The sequence below is a fragment of the Hyperolius riggenbachi genome, chromosome 6, assembly GCF_040937935.1.
Source record: "Hyperolius riggenbachi isolate aHypRig1 chromosome 6, aHypRig1.pri, whole genome shotgun sequence".
NCBI lineage: Eukaryota > Metazoa > Chordata > Amphibia > Anura > Hyperoliidae > Hyperolius > Hyperolius riggenbachi.
The window spans coordinates 32,901,593-32,926,262 of record NC_090651.1 but is presented as its reverse complement, the minus strand read 5'-3'; the positions used below and the strand labels follow the sequence as shown (position 1 = coordinate 32,926,262).

The window sequence follows — 24,670 nt, the reverse complement described above, 5'->3', positions numbered from 1 at the left end:
AAATTGCCCCGAAAATGGTACATGCAGCGCTTTGCTGAGTGGAATGAGGACGAAACGCGCTGATATGAACTGTCACATAAGGAATCATTGTACAATCGCTTTTAAGGCGTTTTTAAAAATCGCAGGCGCTCCCAAAAAAAAAAACGCCCTAGGTGGGGAACAAGCGCTAAAGGTGGCCATACATCTCTCGACTTGGCAACTGTTTGACCATAATAATAATCGAACCAGATGAAAATTGGTGACGCCAAGAACACGGACGTTTGACAATTCAACCAATTTCAGGCTGATATTGATCGCATGTATTGTTGGGACATGTTGGAAAATCTCAGGCCTTTTTCAGTCGGAGACTGCTGAAAAGTTATTTTTACATATTTATCTCCTTATAGAAAACAGGATAAAAAGTTGATTGGATAAGGGGCCAACCCGTTACACTGTCCTCTGCATGCAACACACACATTTCTAGTCTACAGTCAGCTGCAGTCTATAATCCTGTGCAGTTCACACCTCAGTACTGTACAAAACACTCCCCTCCACACAGAACTTTCCCCCTTTGCCTCAATTCACTGAAATGAGTGTGAAAATGCGATTGTGGTTCGGCGATTTCACAGCCAATCAGAGCAATGCTGTGCTGTAGCGAAAGGCCTCAGATAACGTCCCTTATCAGCGGGAGATCCGGTCATGTGTGGTCAGATGCTGCAGATCTATTTTTCCACAACGGCTGCTCTGTCTGACGTCAGGACAGTTTCCTGTATTCAGCGACACAACAAGATTTCCTTACATTGTTCAGATGTACAAATAGCAGTCAATGTGGTCTCGTCGCCTCTGATAGCTCTGTGTGCAGCGAGGGGAAAATGCAAGAATACCAAAGTACTGTCAGTGTGAAGTGTGATAGGTGCTCTTGGCTGACGCAGAGCTGGGATAAAGTCCTCCATTACTCAAGACTGAAACACTAAAGTTCGCCCCTCCATCCCTCCCACCCCAGCCGTCACACACTGATTGCTATTAACTAAGAGGCTCCCCAGGGCCACTAACCTCCCCTCCACTTTAATCTCTAATTATCTGGCTTGCAGTTACTGCCATGTATCCCCTTTTCTTATTTCTCTCTGCTTCAAGCACAATAGGGGAAAGATAGCTGAGTGAGTTGTGTGCCCCCTCCTACACTGTGCCCTGAGGCTGGAGCCTCTCTCGCCTCTGCCTCGGCCCTGGGCGGACGTATATATAAAACAGTGCGCGCAATGTACACAGCGCGTGGAATGTACGGCAAGTGAATGCTGCAGTGTTTGTGGGCTGCTGTGAATTCCTCACACATAGTTCCTTGCACAATTCACACCCAGGAGATCATTTTTCATCCTCTGTTTAACCTCACCGGCACTGAATTTTTGTACCAAAAGCGATACAATTTTTTTTAAGCGTTTCTTTATATGGTAAGCATTTTTGCGCACCGCTTGCAAGTTACGATCTTGCAAGCTGTCTCTCTGTTACTCTATTATTTGCCCATAGCTTCTTTTTTTTTCACTTTACATTTTTTATATTCGCCGGGGGACGTGATTGCTATACAAACTGCGAAGCGCCTGCTATTTGTAACCACAGTGTGGACAGCAGGCAACCCCAGTGCCCGCTATTGTATCCCCTCATAGCTGATATAGGCAGATTTGTGGTGGTGGGGGTGGGAGGCTGTTAGGCATCGGTAGGGGAGTGGTCAGGCTTAGGCCTCGTTCACATCTATGCAGCGCAGATGGCTGTGCGGTCAGGCTATACAATTGCACGTCATCTGCGCCGCTACCCGCTGCTAATCCCATCCATTAACAGTGATGGGTCAGCTCTGCGCTTGCGGGTAAAATGCAGGCAGCAGTACGCAAGCTCATCATAGCGCAACATACTGCTGCGCAGCGCCTTTCATGTGAACGGCAGAAGGGTATATACTTGCGTGTCACCACGTCATACGCGCTTCCAAGTGTGCACGCAAGCATTATGATGTGAACGAGGCCTTAGGCTTTGGAGGGGAAGCTGGTTAGGCATCAGTAGGGGAGGAAGGGTCGGTTAGGGTTAGGATTCAGCGAGGGGAGTCAGTTAGGCATGGGGGGTTGGTTAGGGTTAGGCAATCGGAAGGGGGGGTTGTTTAAAGGGAACCTCAGACAAGAAACGTCTCAGGTTCCATATTCACCTGGGGCTTCCTTTCATCCTTAAACCCCTTTAAGGCCACTCATCCCTCGCCCTCTCCCCGGGAAGCTCTGGTCGACCGCAATTCGCCCTGAAAGCCTGGCTGAAACGCACTTCATTGCGCATGCATGGCCCGGCGCACTCCCCCATCGTGCTCCTACCCATCGGAGCGTTCTGTGCCTGCACAGTAGTACAGCGCAAGCGCAGAACACTCCCAGGCACGGCTATCTTCGCATACGCAATGAAGCGTTGACTCAGGCAGGATTGTGGGGAATCTGAGCCACCCGGGGAAATGACGAGAGATGAGCGGCCTTAAGGAAGACCCGGGCAAGTAAGGAATCAGAGACGAGACACTATAAGGCTAGACAGGCGTGTGTGCGTGGGGGGGTTGCTGGGAAAGAGTGGTCGTCAGGGTTAAGAAGCAGTGGGGGGGGGGGGGGGAGGGGGTTGGGGGAGTCGGTTAGGGTTACGCAATTGGCATGGAAGTTGTTTAGGGTTAGTTTGTGTGTGTGGGGTCGGTTGGGGTTAGCAATTGGTAGAGAGAGCGCTCGTGTATAAATAGGGTTAAGTTTAGTATTAGTAAAATATACATACTGTATATTTAACTTTCGGAATTAACACTGTCCAATAGTAGAATATCGGTAATTTTACAGATTTTCTACTCGTGGCTATTTCAGGTACCCTATTGTACGCTGCAATGGCAGGCTCCAGGCATGTCCCAGTCAGGGCAGGTTGCACTGACTACAAGCCAGAAACAAGATTGTATTGTGCTTCATACTGAACTAGACACATTTCAGCTCTCGACCTATATGATTTATTGCAGCATGATGTGACGTGCGGCTGCATTGTACACAGACGCTACATCCCCCTCTTGTTGCCATAGTAACTACAGATAAGTTTAGACAAGTCCTTGGTAACGGCATAAAATTGGGGGCAGCTGGGAAATATGCCACAGAGATCAAACAGTGAGTGGCCATGCCCTCTGCACCACCCCTCAACAGGACACCAAAAACTGCTCATGGCTTCTGTAGCTACACAGTGACATTGCCCAGAATCCCTTTCACCACATGTATGTGCACAGAGGGAGGGGTGGGGGAGACCAGAGAAGGCTTCTCTTACTAGAACTATCATAAGAAAACCAGGAAGCTCCTTTCTAAAGGGGGCCATACACTAGGCGACCAACCAACCAATCGACTATCCAATTCGATTATTATAATCGAATTGGATGAAAATTGGTGCTGCCAAGTGCATGCCCGACCGACAAAGCGACCCATTTCGGGACAGAAATTGGCCGCACAGTCGATCGCGCATGTTGGTAAATTTCAGGCCGAGGTTGGTTGGTCGTGTGCGTGGCGGTACGGCGGCCGATTTGCGCACGAGCGACGAGGCGACGAAACCCCCGCCGCTGCCAGTCCAGTGCTAGTCCAGTGTTGTATGTGGACACCCCTGGTCTACATCCCTGTTGCAGTACAGCGTAATATGCATACACCCATTACTAGATGATTGTATCAGTGACCACTCTCATAGCTCCCAACTGTCCCTCTTTTGGAGGGACAGTCCCTCTTTGGGAACCCTGTCTCTCTGTCTCCCTCATTTGTCCCTCTTTCAGGACTGATGTACAGATCTATGTAAATATATGTATTTTTCCACTTAAAAAAGTGTTTAATTGACATTAAAACTTTATTCCCATCCTTTAAATTGATATATTTCTTACTTTCAAACATTAATATGAAGGAAAACGAACCAGGATAGAAAGGACCAGTGCGGTTGTAATTATAAAACAACATATTTTTCTTATGAAGGGTTTAGGTTATGTGTGTCTAGGGGTGTGTCGGGGATGTGATAAGGGGTGTGGCATGGGTGGGGCTTACGTGTACCTCTTATCTCAAAAAGTTGTGAGGTATGACCACTCTTGATAGTTTTGGAACAATCGTTGTGCACAAGATACTCAACTACCGGCTATGTTTTGTCCTAAGGAGATGGGAAGTAAGCAGTCGGCATCTCACTACAGGAAATTAAAGAGAAGCTTCGGCAAGAGCAGTAGAGTTTGATGCTTATAGTCCGGCACATGGGGTGTCAAATGATCACTAACATTGGGAGACACTGGAAGACACAATAACGACCTGCTACTTCCATCTCAAAAACATTTCCAGAAGTTGTCCCTTCCTTTCACAAGAGGTTTCTAAAATGCTTGTACATCCTCTAATCATGACTAACATGCTCAGCTTTTATGAGGTAGTGAATGCTAATATGGATATTGGGAATGCTGTAGATGTGATATACTTGGACTTTGCAAAGGCCTTCGACACTGTTCCCCACAGAAGTCTGGTGCACAAGTTGAGGATGCAAGGACTGGGGAAGAGTTTGTGTGCATGGATAGGGAACTGGCTAATGGACAGAAAACAAAGAGTTGTGGTCAATGGATCGTACTCAAAATGGGAGACTGTTAGCAGTGGGGTCCCACAGGGGTCTGTACTGGGTCCAGTGCTCTTCAATTTATTTATTAATGACCTAGTAGATGCAGTAGTGAGCAATGTTGCTATTTTTGCAGATGATACAAAATTGTGCAGAATCATCAACTCTCAGGAAGATAGGGACATATTGCAACAGGATCTGGATAGGATGGCTATATGGGCACATACATGGCAGATGAAGTTCAATGTTGACAAATGTAAAGTCATGCATTTTGGTCGTACCAATGGTCAAGCACCATACAAAATAAATGGGATACAGTTGGGGACATCAAACTTGGAGAAGGACTTAGGAGTACTCATCGACAACAAGTTAAATAAGCGTACTCAATGCCAAGCCGCTGCAGCTAAAGCGAACAAAATTTTGGGATGCATTAAAAGGGAAATAAAAACGCGAGATGCTAGCATAATATTGCCCCTGTTTAACTCTCTAGTAAGGCCACATCTGGAATATGGAATTCAGTTCTGGGCACCACATTACAAAAAAGATATTGCAGTTTTAGAGCAGGTGCAGAGACGAGCTACAAAATTGATACGTGGGATGGAAGGTCTCACTTACCGAGAAAGTTTAGATAAACTGGGTTTATTTAGTCTAGAGAAAAGACGCCTTAGAGGGGACCTAATTAACATGTATAAATACATCAGAGGGCAATATAATAGCTTGGCGGATGAGCTTTTTGTCCCTAGGCCTTCTCAAAGGACTAGAGGACATGATCTGCGCATGGAGGAAAAACGTTTTAGCCATTTATTTAGGAAAGGGTTCTTTACAGTAAGAGTGATTAAGATGTGGAATGCATTGCCACAGGAAGTCGTTATGGCAAACTCTATACCTGCATTTAAAGGGGGCTTAGATGCTTTCCTTGCGTTGAAAGACATCCATGGCTACAATTACTAGGTTATGCCTAATGATGTTGATCCAGGGATTTTATCTGATTGCCATCTGCAGTCAGGAAGGAATTTTTCCCTTTTGGGGCTAATTGGACCATGCCTTGTGGGTTTTTTTTCGCCTTCCTCTGGATCAACAGGGGTATGTGGGGGACAGGCTGGAGTTTTACTTTGTACTGGTTGAACTCGATGGACATATGTCTTTTTTCAACCAAAATAACTATGTAACATGTCCCGTCTTGACTACTGTCCTCAGTGGTCTATTGAAAACCAGACCAGAAAATTCTTAAGTGTGGGCAGGATTATAACTAGAACTGACTGTGGGCCCCATAGCAAAATTCTTGCAGGACCCCCCCCCCCCCCCTAACCCATACAGTCTAGTTGTTGTACCTCCCTATAGCTTTCACTGGTGGTACCCCCTCTTATATTAATTTCCTTGGTAGACTAGTGGGTCCTCTCCCCCATACAGCTTTCCCTTGTGGTCTAGTGCCCCCCCCCTCCCCTGGGGGAGGAGCCAGGGCAACAGCAAGTAAGGAGCAGACAATGAAGAATTAATTTACACTAAAGAAAACTCTGGGACCAGGCCCTCCATTGGGAACGGATCCCATAGCAGTCGCTACAGCTGGTATGGTTATCCCTACGCCAATGAATGCGAGGTAGCGAGAGGATCTGAATTACAGGTAGGCAAAAGCAGTTTGCTGAATGAGATTAGCAACGTTGGCCTTTGTGTTTCCGAGAAGGAATGACATCAATGTATCTCAGCAGAGGCCTCCTGAGACTCGGATGAAGATTGCTGGACGCTCTCCAGTGGATGTCAGAGCAGTCCGCACCACAGGAAAGAATCAAGGCTTCATCTACCAAGAGCCCGGCCTGAAGAGAACATTAGTCATCCAGCCAAGCTGGTGTAGATGTACTGAAGGACCACTACCGCGGAAAAAAAATAACATTTCAAAATACATGAAAACACATACAGTACATTTCTCCCAAAGTATAATGTGCTATAAATTACTTTTCTCCTAAACTGCTGTCACTTACAGTAGGTAGTAGAAATCTGACAGAACCAACAGGTTTTGGACTAGCCCATCTCCACATGGGGGATTCTCAGGTTTTTCTTTGTTTTCAAAATAATTTAGTAAACGGCAGTTGCTCAGCCCAACTGCCAAAAAAGTGTGCAAATAGGTAGAGGGGATGACCTGCATTGTTGTATGGGTCCTTTCCAGGGAGTGCTGTTGTAAAGAATAAATGAAATACTGAAAATCCCCCATGAGGAGATGGACGAGTCAACAATCTGTCAGTTCCATCACATTTAAACTAACTACTGTAAGTGACAGTAACATAGGAGAAATAGCACAGAGGCGCTGAGCTTTGCACCGGGCCCATTTGAGTTTTATGCTCTGTTTCTATTGCCTGATGAAGCGGGAGATTCCTGTGAAACGCATTGCACGCGCACTTTCTGGAGTATATAAATAAATTTTTGTTGTTTTGAATATACACAACACTCGTGTGTGTCTGCTTGGAGGAGGTAAGTCCACCTCTGCCTCCTCTCATTTTAAACGTTTTAGAATATTTTATTCTTTTGGCGCCTCTGTCTGCTTATACAAAAGGAGAAAAGTCATTTAGCCAATTTAACTCTGGAAGAAACTTCTTATTTGTATGTGTTTACATGTATTTTACATTTTAACTTTTTTGAAGAGCGCTAAAAGGTTATAGAATGATGTTCTCTAATGGTCTCCAGCCCAGGTTGGATTTAGCAAGCCAGGCCCATAGTGGGATGGAAAACACTTAAGTGTCTTCTGCAATATTAAAAGTCTTTTTTTGAGCGTTCGCGATTGAAATACAGTGTAATCGCAATCGCTCAAATGCTAAAGAAGGCTGCATGTAGCGCGTTTTGTGTCTACCGCAAATTGCAAATCGCCGGTGATCGCAGGAGTGAGTTCCCTGCCATATAGTTAACATTCTAAGCTATTAAAGGGAACCAGAGACGAAGCACCCTTGTGTATTTTACCATATAGATCAGTGAGAACATTAGAGAAAACACTTACCCTGCTCTATGTTTCATCCTCACTGCTAAAAGTGTCTGTTATCAGCTGTGATAAGAATCCCGGACTGAGCATTCAGTCTAGCTTTGCCGGGAATGATTATTGCTGAGTCATTATAGAGAAGCCACAAGGGGGCAGGCTTGGGCTTGAAAAGACACCAGAGAAGACAGACTCAGTCTAGCTTTGCTACCGAAATATTATAGCTGAGTGCTCAGTCGGGGATTCTTATCAGAGGTGATAACAGTCAGATTAAACAGAGAACAATGAAACAAAGAGCAGATTAGGTGTTTACTGCCATGTTCCCACTGATTTATAAGGTAAAATACAAGAGGGTGCTTCATCTCTGGTTCTCTTTAAAGGGATACTGTAGGGGGTCGGGGGAAAATGAGCTGAACTTACCCGGGGCTTCCAATGGTCCCCCGCAGACATCCTGTGTTGGCGCAGCCACTCCCCAATGCTCCGGCCCCGCCTCCGGTTCACTTCTGGAATTTCTGACTTTAAAGTCAGAAAACCACTGCGCTTGCGTTGCCGTGTCCTCGCTCCCGCTGATGTCACCAGGAGTGTACTGCGCTGACACAGACCATACTGGGCCTGCGCTGTGCGCTCTTGATGACATCAGCGAGATCGAGGACACGGCAACGCAGGCGCAGTGGTTTTCTGACTTTAAAGTCAGAAATTCCAGAAGTGAACCGGAGGCGGGGCCGGAGCATCGGTGAGCGGCTGCGCGGGCACAGGATGTCTGCGGGGGACCATTAGAAGCCCCAGGTAAGTTCAGCTCATTTTCCCCCGACCCCCCTACAGTATCCCTTTAAAGGGAAACTGAAGTGAGAAGTATATGGAGGCTGCCAAATTTATTTCTTTTTAAGCAATACCAGTTGCCTGGCTGTCCTGCTGATCCTCTGCCTCTAATACTTTTAGCCATAGCCCCTGAACAAGCATGCAGCAGATCAGGTGTTTCTGACATTATTGTCAGAGTTGACAAGATTAGCTGCATGCTTGTTTCTGGTGAGATTCACACACTACTGCAGCCGAATAGATCAGCATGGCTGCCAGGCAACTGGTATTGTTTAAAAGGGAATAAATATGGCAGCCTCCATATACTTCTCGCTTCAGTTTCCCTTTAGTAGCTTACAATTGTACAATTATCTAAATGTGTATGGACAATGGATTAAGTGTTATAATAACATGAAGGGGGCGTGTCTAGCATTCACTGGACAAATTGCATCACAGTTTGTTACTATTCATTAATTGTACACATTCCATTATAGATCATTGTAATCCTGTAAACAGACGTGACTCACTAAGCCTTCCTTACACCTGTGCAGCGTGAGGTGTAAAAAACAAATCTGTTTATATAATAACCTCATACCACACATTGCTCAGAGATCCCTCAATCAAAATTGCCACGTGAGTGGAAGCCTGAGGCATTCTTGGAGACATAACATGTAACCTTTATGGAGCTTATTGTACAATCAGACTGTAATGTGTGTGGTCTGATTGTGAAATGCTTCTTACAAGCAAGAAAGAGACAAAACTAAAGTAAAAAACACATTATAGTTGCAACAATTAGGCCTAAAGCCTCATCTACACGGTACAATCTTCTGTCAGATCAGATCTATTAGATAATTTCCAACCGTTCCAATCGGATTTCGTTTTGCAATCAATTTTGGGTACTTCTCAAAGCAAAATTTATCGAAAAATTGATTTGAAACAATTTGGATGTCTACACACAATGCAATTTCTTATTAGATCTATCAAATAGATTTGTCTATCTGATGGAAAACTGTACCGTGTAGATGAGACTTTAAGCTAGCCATACATCACCAAATCTTGATTGTCCAATCGCAATCCTCTGAAATATAAAGGCGTCAACTAACGGTACAAGATTTTCCTCAGGTGCAATAATTTGATCAGATTTGCTGGATTGTAAGTTATTCGGAAGGTAATTATCGATTGTTTCAATAAATGGGTCGATTTGGGTACTTTTTGTTTTCAGATACGATTGATCGTAAAAATCTGACTGAAGGATTCCATCTGCGGAAAACATTGCACCATTAATGGGCTCCTTTATAAAGGTGCTCATACATCTAGCAATGATGAGCAGATTCGACCAAGAGACAGATTTCTCTCTGATCGAATCGGATAGGAGAGAGATCTGTCAGCTGCCCATACACCACAGCCCGATTCCTGATCGATTAGGAATTGGACTTGCGATGCTGCATCCACCGCCTCGCTGGCATGACTCTGCCCCCCATGTCAAATGTGCCCCCTTGGTGAGCTATACATTACCTGTTCGCAATACGAATATTTGCTCCCTACGTGGTTGCCAGAATAATGTTCCTCCAGTGACCAGGTGAGGCGCATGTATGCGGATTGCGGACGGAGTCAGCAGCGGACGCGGACAGGTAGAGTATACTGACCCGGGCACGCACATTTGACGTGGGGGGAGGTGGGGGGGGAAGGGGTTAGCGCCAGGGGTTATGTCACATTCGTTGCTTGTCCCGATATCGCTCACCATTACCGCCGTGCAACTGATTGACCACGACTGCCCGGCATCTTGCAGCATTGTCCGATCTATACATGCGACCAATATCCTATCGGGCCCAAAATTGGTCGCAGTCGATTGGGCATGCCGTGGGCTGTACCAATTTTCATTTGAATTGGATGGTTGATCGGCCTCCAAGTCGATAGATGCATGGCCACCTTAAGGGTTCAATTACAGGAGCTCACCAAAGTGTTTTCTCTACGTTTACCCTTATCCTACATAGGTTGCTCGAGGCAATACAATCAAGATTGTTTAGTGTAGGGGCAACCTAACGTGGTCACGGCATACAAAATAAAGGGTTCCCAGACTTTTGTCCACACTAGTCATACTGTCACCTAGTAAGTTCAGAACCCACAGAGTAATGTTTGAAGGCATCTGTTATATTTAGGTTGTTACTACAGACATTACTTATCTTAATCCATTGAGAAATATACGGGGGATGCAGATGAGTATCAAATATTGAGTAACAATTTCCACACAGTCTCTACTATGAATCTACTTACTAAATGAGGAAGTGTAACATAAGCTGGAGCAGAGCCTGGAAGCCTCATCTCATTCATCAGAGAAAAAGGGAACTACTCTTATTAGGTTAAAGCGGTATCGTCACCATAAAAATCAAATTTCAACAGCAACTGGTCTGAGTGTATTAAGTGATAAAGATGCTAATCCTGCATTCAAAACTTGTTCTGCTGTTATGATTTGGAGTTATCACATACTTAAGGAACACTGGCTCTTTAGTAGTCGCGCTAAAGAATTGCATGCGGGGGGTTCTTTTAATCTATTCCTCCTCTTCCTTTTATTTCCCAGCCAGCTTCTTATCTGAAACCTAATCCCCTGCTCACTTGTGTTTACAAGCAAGGCTGAGGCGACTCAGCGATTGGAGGGGACAAGAAAAAAAGTAAAGGGCAGAAATGTCATCACGAGTTAGCCTTGACTGTGGGCAAAAGACATGGCCCCCACCAGGAACAGAATTCTCGTAATTTACTATATAACATTCACTGAAATCAAAACGTGGACAGTATAATACATGTTATGTAAGTAGATCAAGTATTTATCTACTTATATATGTGTTTTTTCCCCGGCATAGTATGGCTGATCCTACTGCTTTAAAGGGAAGATTTGCAATGTGTCAAACTCTGTGCCACCCAATCAAAAGTTACCACTACAGTTCTGGCTTTTAGTAAACTTAGGCCTACTACACACAAGCCAATGTCGATTATCGTGTGACCCACAAAATGATCAGACTGTCCGTCAAATGGAAGTGAATTTTTTTGCAGACTGATGTACAATGATTAAAAAAATAAAATAAAAATGACTGTCTAATCAGCTGATGAATGATCGGACATGTTACATAATTCACTTTTCTTGAACGACTTACCGAATGGTAATCAATAATTTTATCACATGTGGGAAGGGAATCAATTATGTTCTGTTTGATTTGACCAGATATTGGACAATTTCCATCGATTTACTCGATTGGACAGGGTGGAAAATATTGGTTGACCGTGAAAGGAATCGGCTACTGTTCACATGATTTTGATCGACACAGAATCTATTTTTGGTTTCAGAGCAGGGAGGTACAACATCGTTCAGATTGATTAGTGAAGGAGAATCGCCAGGATCTCGATTGTAGTGTATGGGCCACTAGTCAATCAACTTTCGATCAGCTACAATGTAGTTGATTGCCACTAATAAAGTCCATGGCTCAATCGCTCCATGGAAGATCGAGTACTGGATGTATACTTTGACAAATATCGACTTGTGCTCTGTGCATGTGCAAATGACCAATCAATGTGTCAAGATCTGGGATCCAAGTGAAAATGAGTGGATCAAAAGTTCAGTCAGAAAAACTATTCTACAACTATTGTAAACATGAAAGTACTGATCTGCTGTTCCCAACCAATCTGAAAATAGCCCAAAAAGTTGGCCATAGATCGCCTTGCGTGTACAAAAAGTGGCCACACACACGACACAATAAAATGTTTGATTTTCCAGTTATTTTTGTAAAAACAAAATCAGTTATATAGTAAAATGTACTGCTTTAATTTTTTTGTGGATCGAGAAATGAAAAACGGATTTCCATTTATTTGCCAATATTTTTTGATCTGCCGTGGTGTCAAATCCTGCTCAGTATTTAAGAAAATTCAATGACGTAGGATAGATAATACATTTCTTAATTTACAGACCCAAGCAATTTTTTCAATTTTTTTTTTCAAACTTGGGGGGAAAAACACAATTAACTGGAAAAATTGATCGTGGTTCTTAAATTGTAAAAAAAAAAAATAATAATGAAATAAAAATTGTGTAGTGGGTGGCCACCTTGAGCATTAGATGTAATTACCCATCATGGTTTCTTTTGCTGCTTTATTGTAAATACAGAACCCTTGTACCTCCTTGATCACACAGACTGCGCCATGTTTAGCGCAAGTCAATGTACCCCGATTTACTCCAATGTCTCCCCCAACTTACCACTGGTTTAGGTTTGCTGATCTCCACCAGCTTGGCCAAGATGTCCTCATCGGAGAGCTGGTTGAAGAGGTGGGCATCGTAGGCCATGGAAATTGAGATTTCTTCCATCATTTTTGCAGGTGTTCCTGTAGGTTGCAACGTCACCAATAAAAAATATCCAAAGTCACGGGTGAAGCTGAAGACCCCTTTATAAGTCCTCAGTGTGGGGGGGGAGGAGCCAGGCAGAGCAGACCTTTTAGCAAGTGCAGTTTCACTTCCAAGTGGGTTTCTGGGAGGACCCTGTGTTGACTCTCTTCTGTTTTAATGTCCTTTCAGCTTGCAACATCCCATTGTGACATTCGGCAGGTCACCTGTAGCTTTTGCATATCCAACTCGCCTCAAGGTCCATCTGGAAGGACAACCCTCTCCATGTGGTAGGACGAGATGACTGTGGCTTTTCCAGGAGGAACTAGACAGTAATGAGGAAAGAGTCACACTTCACAAATTACCAACCGTGAATCAGCCAGAGTTCGCCCAGGGGGAAGCGAAGGAGTCAACTCAGAAACTATTCTAAAAATTCCTGGACAGCCGGATTGCTGCCTCAGCTTCTTTCTTGTACCATGCAGGAGACACAGTCACCTCAGATATGTCAACGAGACTCCAGGGTTACCTCAGCCAAGCCAATCACCTTCTGTGTGACTGAATGCTTGCCTTGTGACAGGAGAGAACAGTCATTTGTGCAACAAAGAAGTATTCTAGTCTCCTCACAACGCCTTACGACCAGCGAGGACTGTTGTGTGTACAGAGCAGTCCCTGCAACCTGCTGCAAGTTAAGGATGGCTCTAAGCTTCGTATGGCAGCGCAGATCAGACAATGTGACAAGATGACAAATAACAGGAAGTGACGAGTGACAAGTTTTATCAGAAATCATAAAAACACAATCTCTTTGATCTGGGAGGGATGTATGTGACGGAGGCCACCCAACAGGTGACCCTGAATAAAAGGGAGGACTTGCAGCACGGACAGGATGACAGGTTCACATTCTCCGCTCGTCCATCCTCTCACATTTTCTCCGACAACCTTTTTTTTCTTTCCCCCTGGAGCTCAGATCCAGTGTTTGCAGAGTGACATGACGGTGCTTTGCATTTCAATAGGCTGCTAAAACAGCAGCGAGGGCTGTGCACAGCGCCGCAGCTTAGCAGTCGGTCTCCACAGGCGGAGGACGGGGAGATTTCCAGCTGCCATGCCGATTAGACATCCTGGAGATTACAGGCGTTAACCCCGTGAGGACTGCCGGTGGTGGTGGTGGGGACAGGCGGCGGAGGGGACACAGGTGCAGCTAAGGGAGGCAGCAGAATAGGAGAAGAGCACCTGTCTGCTGTTCTCTCATTGGGAGAGGCTATTCCCTCCCACCAGACGTTCAGCCACTAGATGGGGGACTCTGCTGTCACTGGAAGGGTGAAACATGCAGATGGGGGGAAGGAAGAGGACCACCTGTTGCCAGAGATGCTCCCACAATCCTCCAGACCTCTCACCCGGCAGAGACAGCATCCGCAGCAGCCAGAGTGCAGCAGCAGCATCCTGATAGTGAAAATGGCATTGTGCGAGCGGAGCTGGGGGAGGGCGGAGGAGAGATACTCATCACCGCTTCCTCCCAGTCACAGCGCAGAGAGAGAGAGAGGAGAGGAAAGAGGACCTGTCATTCCGGTTCTGTTTGCCGTGTGGAATCCAAACATACCTGCTAGGGGAATCGCAGAAGCTGCTTCTCACCAGCACACATGCCAGGTCCAGGGAGCTCTCCACTGAGCTGCTGCCCTGGAACTAGGATGCAGCACAAGCTGCAGAATCTGGCAATGACAAGTCTGGGTACACAGGTGAATGTAGGAGGGCAGAAAGTGAGAGTGGGGCGGTATCTAGTCAGTCAGAGCCCCAGAACAAGCATGCAAGTAATTATCTGATGTACAAGGATAGATGATGCCTCTTGCAACTACTTCTCTTCTTCATATAAATAGTCTCATCTCTTCTGCTGCAGGCGTAGTCTCTTCTTAATGAATTTCCTGCCCCCCTTTTGTCTTCTGCTATGGGGTCTCACTTCTTCTGCTGAAGCGGCAATTGCTTCTTATTGGAGATTCAGCCTCTACCTCTCCTTCTCCTTTATGAAGTCTTCCTCCTCCTGCTGCAGCAGCAACCTCTTCTTACTGGAGTTCTAGCATTGATCTCCCTTATTATAGAGTCTCACCTCTCCCGCTGCAGCAGAAGTTTCTTTTTCCGGAGCTCCAGCATATTCCACCCTATATATGGAGTCTCACCTCTCCTGCTGCAGCATCCTCTTACTAGCGTTCCAATTTCTACCCCATCCGCTATGGAGTCTCCCCTTGGTAATATTTGGGGGGGGGTCCATGCTCGGCAACGGGGGACTGGAGGACACCGTGGGAAGCCTCATTGGGATCCAGAGACTTAACTCTTCTTAAGTAAGGATCGCTTTTCCTACCTAAGCTTCAACTTGGGTATACTTTAAGCAAATGTATGCAAGGGTCCAAGGGCCCCAGTGCAGTCACAACATCTGCAACCCCTACTGCTGCGCTACTGCTAGGATCAATGTAGGGAGTGTTGTGTTAAAATACACTCAGAATCACAACAGAACCTTCTAACCAAAAAAAACCCCAACTATAAAACTCCTTCCCCCCAAATAACAAAACTTCCAACATATACATATGCAGCAAGGGACCCCTGAGATTATGGCGAACTTCACAGCGGGTATTCCCTTGCATTACCTGAAAAGCAGGAGCGCAACGGGACAAGAAAACTGTGCAGCATGTTGTCTGTGCATTGCATCGCATACAGTGAAGCATACAGTTAATGAAAAGTCTGCTTCACTGTTCGTGCACGTGTTTTGCGGTAACGCGCAGGGATAATGCCAGTAACACAATGCAGATGGATTCCTCTGGAGGTTCAGTTTTTCCACCATTACAGCCATCAGTCGCACAATGCTGGAGGCAAAGGTGTAACCGCAATCACAGACTAGTGCTGCATTCAGTACATTCAGTACACCCAGCTAAAATTTAGATATTTAAAGTGGATCCGAGATGAACTTTTACTCATTGCATAATTGTGTTCCTTCCCTATTGTTTATAGGGCATTCCTCAAGCCAAATACTTTTTTGTTTTTGTTTTAATACTCTAACTCCCTATAAGCTAAACAAGCCACACCCACAGGTTTTCAGAAAGCCTTAGCACTTTCAGACAGTAGCAAGGGCTCATGGGAGCTCAGTCTGGGCAGGAGGAGGGGGAGGTATTACTAGCCAGAGATTTCAGAGGCAGAGGGGAGGAGGAGGGGGATTAGTTTTTTTTGCTCAAGATGCAGATAAGCCTGCCTCTGTGTAATGTTTACAAACAACATGGCTGCTGTCGTATCACAGGAAGAAATAATCATTTTTTATTAAAGCTGTTTGCAGCTAGATTTGCTGTGTAAACTATCTAAACTTTAGATAAAGATATATAGACTTGTTATAGTTAGTTTTTCATCTCCTGGAAATCATCTATCCCTAACCCAACACCATCATTATCCCATCACTGAGATATAGAATTGATTCCTATGACACACACTACATTGATTCAATGGTGTGCAATGTTTATGGCCGTTGATCTACCGCTGCTTCCGCTCTGCCCCCAACCGACCTAGATTTCCCATCCTCACCAATCGATACTGTGGTAAAAGTCAATCAAAAGCAGATCGAGTGGACATTTTGGGGAAGTCGAATTCCCAACAGATTCAATCAGATCTGCCAGGAATCGAACGGGAAAATTGATAAGTGTATGGGTACTTTTACTGTCCCTTTAGAAGAGATCATGATCTAATACACATTCCGTGGCGCCCGACCAGGGATGGGCTTCCGAATCGGAAGCCACTCAAAATCGTGATTAAAATGAGGCTTAATTGCCTCAGGTGAGTGCATGGGTGACAGGGGGTTAATTGCCCAGGTGTCCGCCGGCCTCTATATATCACACGTCTCGCACGCGCCACTCACCACCGCGCACGTTCTTCTCCCGGCTTTAAGGAGGAAGTGCGCGGTAGTGAGTCGTGGAACGCGTCCCATTGGGTGCGATCGAAATGTATGATACAAAGAAACCGGCGGACATCTGGGTAATTAACCCCTTGTCTCCCATGCACTCACCTGAGGCAATTAAGCCTCATATTAATCACCGATTCAGCTACCGATTTGTAAGCCCATCCCTGCTCCCGACTGTGGCAGTCCGCGACAAGTACACAACTTTACCAAAACATTTTTTTACATACATACATCAGTGGGGAAGCCCCTAGTTTCTCCAGCAGTTTCCCCGATCCACCGCGACCCCTCTGCTGCCAGCTGGGACCCCGTTCATTGTCACGCTCGTACATAGAGGGGAGCGCAGCCCACTGTGGGTTCGTGTTTGTGCAGTAGCACTGAGCCGCTCTTGTATGGAGATAAAAGCACTACATGAGCGGCTGCATGCTATTGCACAGGCCATAGTTAGCGCTATTGTTGACTTTAAACATTGTTTAGAGGGTCCCAGCACAGCGCAGGAGAGGCGAGTGAAGACTGTGGAAACCTCTGCACCATCCAGATCCATCCAGCTACTGAGGTAAGTATCTAACTTTTTTTAAGTTACAGGTGTCCTTTAAGTGGACTTGAACTCAGAACTTCCTATCTGCTGTAAAATATAAGCAACCGCATAATAACCTTTAGGCCGGTTACACATTAAAAGCGTGCAGGAGAACGGCTCCTGCACGTGCTGCGGCGTACCGTCAGGAATCTGCAGTGCGACGCTGAGTAGCGGCGGTAGTAGTTCATTAACCCGAAGGGGAAACCCTGATTCCCGGCGATAAAATGCGCCCGGGTGCGTCGTACTGCAACGCATCGAAACGCAGCGTCGGGTGTGAAAGGTAAAATGAAAGTCTATGGACTTTCCTTTTACCTTGGTTAACGCAAAGTATAGACTTTGCGTTAAAACGCCGAAAAATGCCTCTGGTGTGAAACAACCCTTAAAGAAAAAACATTTCCTTATTACAGTTTACAGAACTCCTGCAAAAAAAAAAAAATCTGCAATGTGTCTACTTCCTGCTTTCATGGAAGCAGACATGGGTTAACGTCCTGTGTTTACATATCTGCTCTTCCAAGGACTGATACAGCCGAGAAAACAAATTACCCTCGTGATTACTTGAAGATGAAGGGGGAATTAGACAGGCTAAACTCTCTAAAACCACACAGGGTGCATTTCTCTCTGTTTTCATTGTGTCCTGTGCAAGAGTTCAGGTCCACTTTAAAGAGGCTCTGTAACAAAAATTGCATCCTGTTTTTTATCATCCTACAAGTTCTAAAACATATTCTAATGTGCTCTGGCTTACTTCAGCACTTTCTACTATCACCATCTCTGTAATAAATCAGCTTCTCTCTCCCTTGTGGGACTTGTCACCCTGTGTCTGGAAAGCTGCCAAGTTCTTTAGTGTTATGGTTCTGTGATGCATCTCCCCCCTCCAGGCCCCTCTATGTGTGTTATTTAGATTAGGGCAGCTTCTCTCTTCTCTCTTATCTTTTACAAGCTGGATAAATCGTCCTCTGAGGTGGCTGGGCTTTCACATACTGAGAAATTACAGACAGGGGCAGAGCTGTTTGCAGGAAGAAAAGAGCAGCCTGACACTTCAGTGCATGAGAGATGCAGGGGGAAAGAAACACACAAATGATCTCTTGAGATTCAAAAGGAAAGCTGTATACAGCCAGCTTGTGTATGGATGTATTTTCTATGTGTGGACATACTGTACATCAACCTACTTCCTGTTTTGGTGGCCATTTTGTTTGTTTATAAACAAACTTTTTAAAACTGTTTTTAACCACTTTTAATGCGGCGAGGAGCGGCGAAATTGTGACAGAGGGGAATAGGAGATGTCCCCTAACACACTGGTATGCTTACTTTTGTGCGATTTTAACAATACAGATTCTCTTTAAGGCAACTTATTTTTTTTCAGAAGTAAATAAACTACAGGATGCAGCCATGCTGCCATTCACCAAAGGGTTACTACTTTTCTGAAACCCAGGAGGCTTTAGTAACTGGGCAACATAGCCGCATCCTGTGGTTTTGTAATTTACTTCTGAAACAAAATTAGTATAATAAATTAGAAAAAGAAAACTGACCATGGTCTGCCATGACAGCAGTGTGCGTACTTTGCTTGTGAAGTGTAACGGGGGGGGGGGGGGGGGAATAGTCCTTGAAACTGCAGGGGGGGGGGGGGGCAGAGGTGTGGGAGTACCAACTACTAACCTTCCCTTTCTCTTGTACTCCAAATCAGTTGCTTTTGTGGCTACACATGTTATAATAATAATAATCCGAACATTTGTATAGCGCTTTTCTCCTGTCGGACTCAAAGCGCTCAAGAGCTGCAGCCACTGGGACGCGCTCAGGAGGCCACCCTGCAGTGTTAGGGAGTCTTGCCTTGAACTCCTTACTGAATAGGTACTTGACCTAGCCAGGATTCGAACCCTGGTCTCCCATGTCAAAGGCGGAACCCTTAACCAGTACACTATCCAGCCACTATGTTATGGGTGTGAAGATCATGTACTTGTTTTATGACCCTTGTGAGATGAGCCCCAAGGCTGTGAAGGGCACCAACACGAGGCAAGGGAAGGGGTGTGAACATTAAAGGAAGTCTGAATTGAAAATAAACTTATGATATAATGATTTGTATGTGTAGTACAGCTAAGAAATAAAACATTAGGAGCAGAGACATAAGTCTAATATTCTTTACAGTACAGGAAGAGTTAAGAAACTCCAGTTGTTATCTATGTAAAAGAGCTTCTGAGCTCCACACAGAGAGCTCTGTCTTCTGAAGAGGAAAGTTCAAAAGTTCACTAGCCTGCTCTGTAAAATCATTTAGAATGCGGAGTAGTGTGTAAACGGCAAATATTAGAGTATAATGCAATGTTATAAAAAACAAAACCCTATATAACTGAAAATAAAAATGAGACTATTTTCTTTGCTACTAGTAATTATCCGTACTACACAACCAATTCATTATATCATAATTTTTTTTTCGCTTCAGTGTCACATCAAAGTTTTGCTGGGGGACCCCAGGATTTGTAGTTATGCCCAGTGGGAAGAGACCCTCTGTATGTCGCAGGTTCCCCCCACCCTACCTTCCGCATGGATGGAGAGGAGGGCGCGGTGATGACAGATGCCTCATTGTGCTGCAGGATATTCAGCACTTCAAACACAAAGTCACGGCCAGGAGGAGAGATCAGACAGAACATCCTTCACAATCTCTCCTTTATAAATGCTAATACCCAGATATACATAGAATGGATATATGAAAGTCAGATTAACATATCAATAATCAGATACCGAAATCATCTGCAGCCGTTACAGAGAGAGGCAGTTCGTGAAACATATTATAAGAAAGCAGAACAGCGCTGGCAATGTAGAAACAACAGATCACTGGATATTCTATTCTCTGCCATATCAGACTTTTCTGTGTCTCAGTTTGAAACAAATCAGCCAGACTGCATGATGCTGCCCCCTGGAGGACGTCTGGAGAATGTCTGCTGTCTGCATGGCTGAGATGACTGAGAAAAGGGTAATTGGCCTGTTCACCACAATGCAAATGATGCTGCAATTAGGGTAAAGAATATCGGTTCTGGGATGGGGGTATAGTTAAAGAGGACCTGTAGGGAAAATAACGTAATTAATAAAACTGCTATTTTTTTTTTACAATATTCATTTATAAATTATTTAGTCAGAGTTTGCCTATTGTAATATCTCTCCTCTCCCTGATTTACATTCTGAAATTGATCACAGGTGGCAATCTTTAGTCCTGTCAGGTGCAGCTCTGTGGAATGTTTGTAGAAAATATAGCTGGTATGAGTTATGGTGCTGGAGTGTAGGACTGGGATATGGGTTATGGTGCTGGAGTCTAGGACTGGGGTATGGTGTTGCAGTCTAGGGCTGGAGTATGGGTTATGGTGCTGGAGTCTAGGACTGGGGTAGGAGTTATGGTGCTGGAGTCTAAGGCTGGGGTATGGGTTATGGTGCTGGAGTTTAGGACTGGGGTATAGGTTATGGTGCTGGAGTCTAGGACTGGGGTATGGTGCTGGAGTCTAGGACTAGGATATGGGTTATGGTGCTGGAGTGTAGGACTGGGGTATGGTGTTGCAGTCTAGGGCTGGAGTATGGGTTATGGTGCTGGAGTCTAGGACTGGGGTAGGAGTTATGGTGCTGGAGTCTAAGGCTGGGGTATGGGTTATGGTGCTGGAGTCTAAGGCTGGGGTATGGGTTATGGTGCTGGAGTCTAAGGCTGGGGTATGGGTTATGGTGCTGGAGTCTAGGACTGGGGTATGGGTTATGGTGTTGCAGTCTAGGGCTGGAGTATGGGTTATGGTGCTGGAGTCTAGGACTGGGGTATGGTGTTGCAGTCTAGGGCTGGAGTATGGGTTATGGTGCTGGAGTCTAGGACTGGGGTAGGAGTTATGGTGCTGGAGTCTAAGGCTGGGGTATGGGTTATGGTGCTGGAGTCTAAGGCTGGGGTATGGTTTATGGTGCTGGAGTCTAGGACTGGGGTATGGGTTATGGTGTTGCAGTCTAGGGCTGGAGTATGGGTTATGGTGCTGGAGTCTAGGACTGGGGTAGGAGTTATGGTGCTGGAGTCTAAGGCTGGGGTATGGGTTATGGTGCTGGAGTCTAAGGCTGGGGTATGGGTTATGGTGCTGGAGTCTAGGACTGGGGTATGGGTTATGGTGCTGGAGTCTAGGACTGGGGTATAGGTTATGGTGCTGGAGTCTAGGACTGGGGTATAGGTTATGGTGCTGGAGTCTAAGGCTGGGGTATGGGTTATGGTGCTGGAGTCTAGGACTGGGGTATAGGTTATGGTGCTGGAGTCTAGGACTGGGATATGGGTTATGGTGCTGGAGTGTAGGACTGGGGTATGGGGTATGGTGCTAGAGTCTAGGACTGGGGTATGGGTTATGGTGCTGGAGTCTAGGAGTGTGGGGTATGGGTTATGGTGCTGGAGTCTAGGAGTGTGGGGTATGGGTTATGGTGCTGGAGTCTAGGACTGGGGTATGGGTTATGGTGCTGGAGTCTAGGGCTGGGGTATGGTGCTGGAGTCCAGGGCTGGGGTATGGGTTATGGTGCTGGAGTGTAGGACTGGGGTATGGGGTATGGTGCTGGAGTCTAGGACTGGGATATGGGTTATGGTGCTGGAGTCTAGGAGTGTGGGGTATGGGTTATGGTGCTGGAGTCTAGGACTGGGGTATGGGTTATGGTGCTGGAGTCTAAGGCTGGGGTATGGGTTATGGTGCTGGAGTCTAAGGCTGGGGTATAGGTTATGGTGCTGGAGTCTAGGACTGGGGTATGGGTCATGGTGCTGGAGTCTAGGACTGGGGTATGGGTTATGGTGCTGGAGTCTAGGACTGGGGTATAGGTTATGGTGCTGGAGTCTAGGACTGGGATATGGGTTATGGTGCTGGAGTGTAGGACTGGGGTATGGGGTATGGTGCTGGAGTCTAGGACTGGCATATGGGTTATGGTGCTGGAGTCTAGGGCGGGTTATGGTGCTGTAGTCCAGGGCTGGGGTATGGGTTATGGTGCTGGAGTCTAGGAGTGTGGGGTATGGGTTATGGTGCTGGAGTCTAGGAGTGTGGGGTATGGGTTATGGTGCTGGAGTCTAGGACTGGGGTATGGGTTATGGTGCTGGAGTCTAAGGCTGGGGTATGGGTTATGGTGCTGGAGTCTAGGACTGGGGTATAGGTTATGGTGCTGGAGTCTAGGACTGGGGTATGGGTTATGGTGCTGGAGTGTAGGACTGGGATATGGGTTATGGTGCTGGAGTCTAGGGCGGGTTATGGTGCTGTAGTCCAGGGCTGGGGTAAGGGTTATGGTGCTGTAGTCCAGGGCTGGGGTATGGGGTATGGTGCTGGAGTCTAGGACTGGGATATGGGTTATGGTGCTGGAGTCTAGGGCGGGTTATGGTGCTGTAGTCCAGGGCTGGGGTATGGGTTATGGTGCTGTAGTCCAGGGCTGGGGTATGGGTTATGGTGCTGGAGTCTAGGACTGGGGTATGGGTTATGGTGCTGGGGTCTAGGACTGGGGTATGGGTTATGGTTCTGGGGTCTAGGAGTGTGGGGTATGGGTTATGGTGCTGGAGTCTATGAGTGTGGGGTATGGGTTATGGTGCTGGAGTCTAGGAGTGTGGGGTATGGGTTATGGTGCTGGAGTCTAGGGCGGGTTATGGTGCTGGAGTCTAGGGCTGGGTTATGGTGCTGAGTCTAGGGCTGGGGTATGGGTTATGGTGCTGGAGTCTAGGGCTGGGTTATGGTGCTGGAGTCTAGGGCTGGGTTATGGTGCTGGAATCTATGGAGTGTGGGGAATGTGGAATGGGTTATGGTGCTGGAGTCTAGGGCGGGTTATGGTGCTGTAGTCCAGGGCTGGGGTATGGGTTATGGTGCTGAGTCTAGGGCTGGGGTATGGGTTATGGTGCTGGAGTCTAGGGCTGGGGTATGGGTTATGGTGCTGGAGTCTAGGGCTGGGGTATGGGTTATGGTGCTGGAGTCTAGGGCTGGGGTATGGTGCTGGAGTCTAGGACTGGGGTATGGGTTATGGTGCTGGAGTCTAGGGCTGGGGTATGGGTTATGGTGCTGGAGTCTAGGGCTGAGGTATGGTGCTGGAATCTAGGAGTGTGGGGAATGGGTTATGGTGCTGGAGTCTAGGATTGGGTTATGGTGCTGGAGTCTAGGGCTGGGGTATGGGTTATAGTGCTGGAGTCTAGGATTGGGTTATGGTGCTGGGGTATGGGTTATGGTGCTGGAGTCTAGGGCTGAGGTATGGATTAATGTACTGGAGTCTAGAACTGGGGTATGGGTTATGGTGCTGGAGTCTAGGACTGGGGTATGGTGCTGGAGTCTAGGGCTGGAGTATGGTGCTGGAGTCTAGGACTGGGGTATGGGTTATGGTGCTGGAGTCCAGGGCTGGGGTATGGTGCTGGAGTCTAAGGCTGGGGTATGGTGCTGGAGTCTAAGGCTGGGTTATGGTGCTGGAGTCTAGGGCTGGAGTATGGTGTTGGGAGTCTAGAACTGGGGTATGGGTTAAGGTACTGGAGTCTAGGGCGGGTTATGGTGCTGTAGTCCAGGGCTGGGGTATGGGTTATGGTGCTGGAGTCTAGGGCTGGGGTATGGGTTATGGTGCTGGAGTCTAAGGCTGGGGTATGGGTTATGGTGCTGGAGTCTAGGGCGGGTTATGGTGCTGTAGTCCAGGGCTGGGGTATGGGTTATGGTGCTGGAGTCTAGGGCTGGGGTATGGGTTATGGTGCTGGAGTCTAAGGCTGGGGTATGGGTTATGGTGCTGGAGTCTAGGGCTGAGGTATGGATGAAACTTCTCTAACTAAATCAAGGTTAAGTAAGGTAATAAGATTTGAAAGGTCCATCTATGTTCCTTAATGAGTCCCATCCACTTGCCCTAGTATTGGGGTTTGGACACAAAAAGCCTGTTTTGTGCCTTGACGTTTTTATTAAGCAGAAGTAGATTTATCCCCCCTTATTCCCCTGCTGATAGGGTATGGTCACTCAGTCACATGGGCAGTGGTAAAGGAGCCTTCTCTCCAGTGTGATGTTAGGTATGAGGAATCATCAGATGGTGTTACATCAGCACTGGTTGGATCACCTGCATAACATGTGAGCAGCATTGTGAGGCGAGTCATGTGTTTCATGCTGCACTATGGAATGCAATACAAAAATGCATACGGTAGCTCAGGATTATCAAACGGTAGAGACTTGACGGAAGTTCATGATCGATTGGTCATGTCTGATTAACACGAGCAGCTTGTGTGAGGAGATAAGTCCGACAAGCAGGAATAGTGACAGATTGCTGCACAAACCATTCATTCAGATATCAGATCGTATCGCTTAATGCGGACCTGAACTCAAAACTTCGTCACTGCTCTAAAAGATAAGCAACAGCATAATAACCTTTAAAGAAAAAAACATTTCTTTGTTACAGCTTATACAAATCCTGCAATAAATCTGAAGTGTGTCTACTTCCTGCTTTCATGGAAGCAGACATAGGGTTAGCATTCTGTGTTAACCTCCTTAGCGGTAATCCCGA

The 24,670-nt window shown here is 46.2% G+C and overlaps 1 protein-coding gene across 4 annotated transcripts in view; it reads right to left on the bottom strand.

The window, feature by feature from the left end:
• RABGAP1L (RAB GTPase activating protein 1 like) overlaps positions 1-24,670 on the bottom strand; it is a 482,080-nt gene that overhangs the window by 73,789 nt on the left and 383,621 nt on the right. Inside the window, exon 1 of one of the 4 annotated variants that reach the window (XM_068239091.1) lies at positions 12,570-14,138. The exons of the other annotated variants lie outside the window; for them this stretch is intronic. Coding sequence (XP_068095192.1) covers positions 12,570-12,680 — 111 coding nt within the window. The 5' untranslated portion in view covers positions 12,681-14,138. Of the gene's footprint in view, positions 1-12,569; positions 14,139-24,670 lie in introns of those variants that run through there. 4 annotated transcript variants of the gene reach the window in all.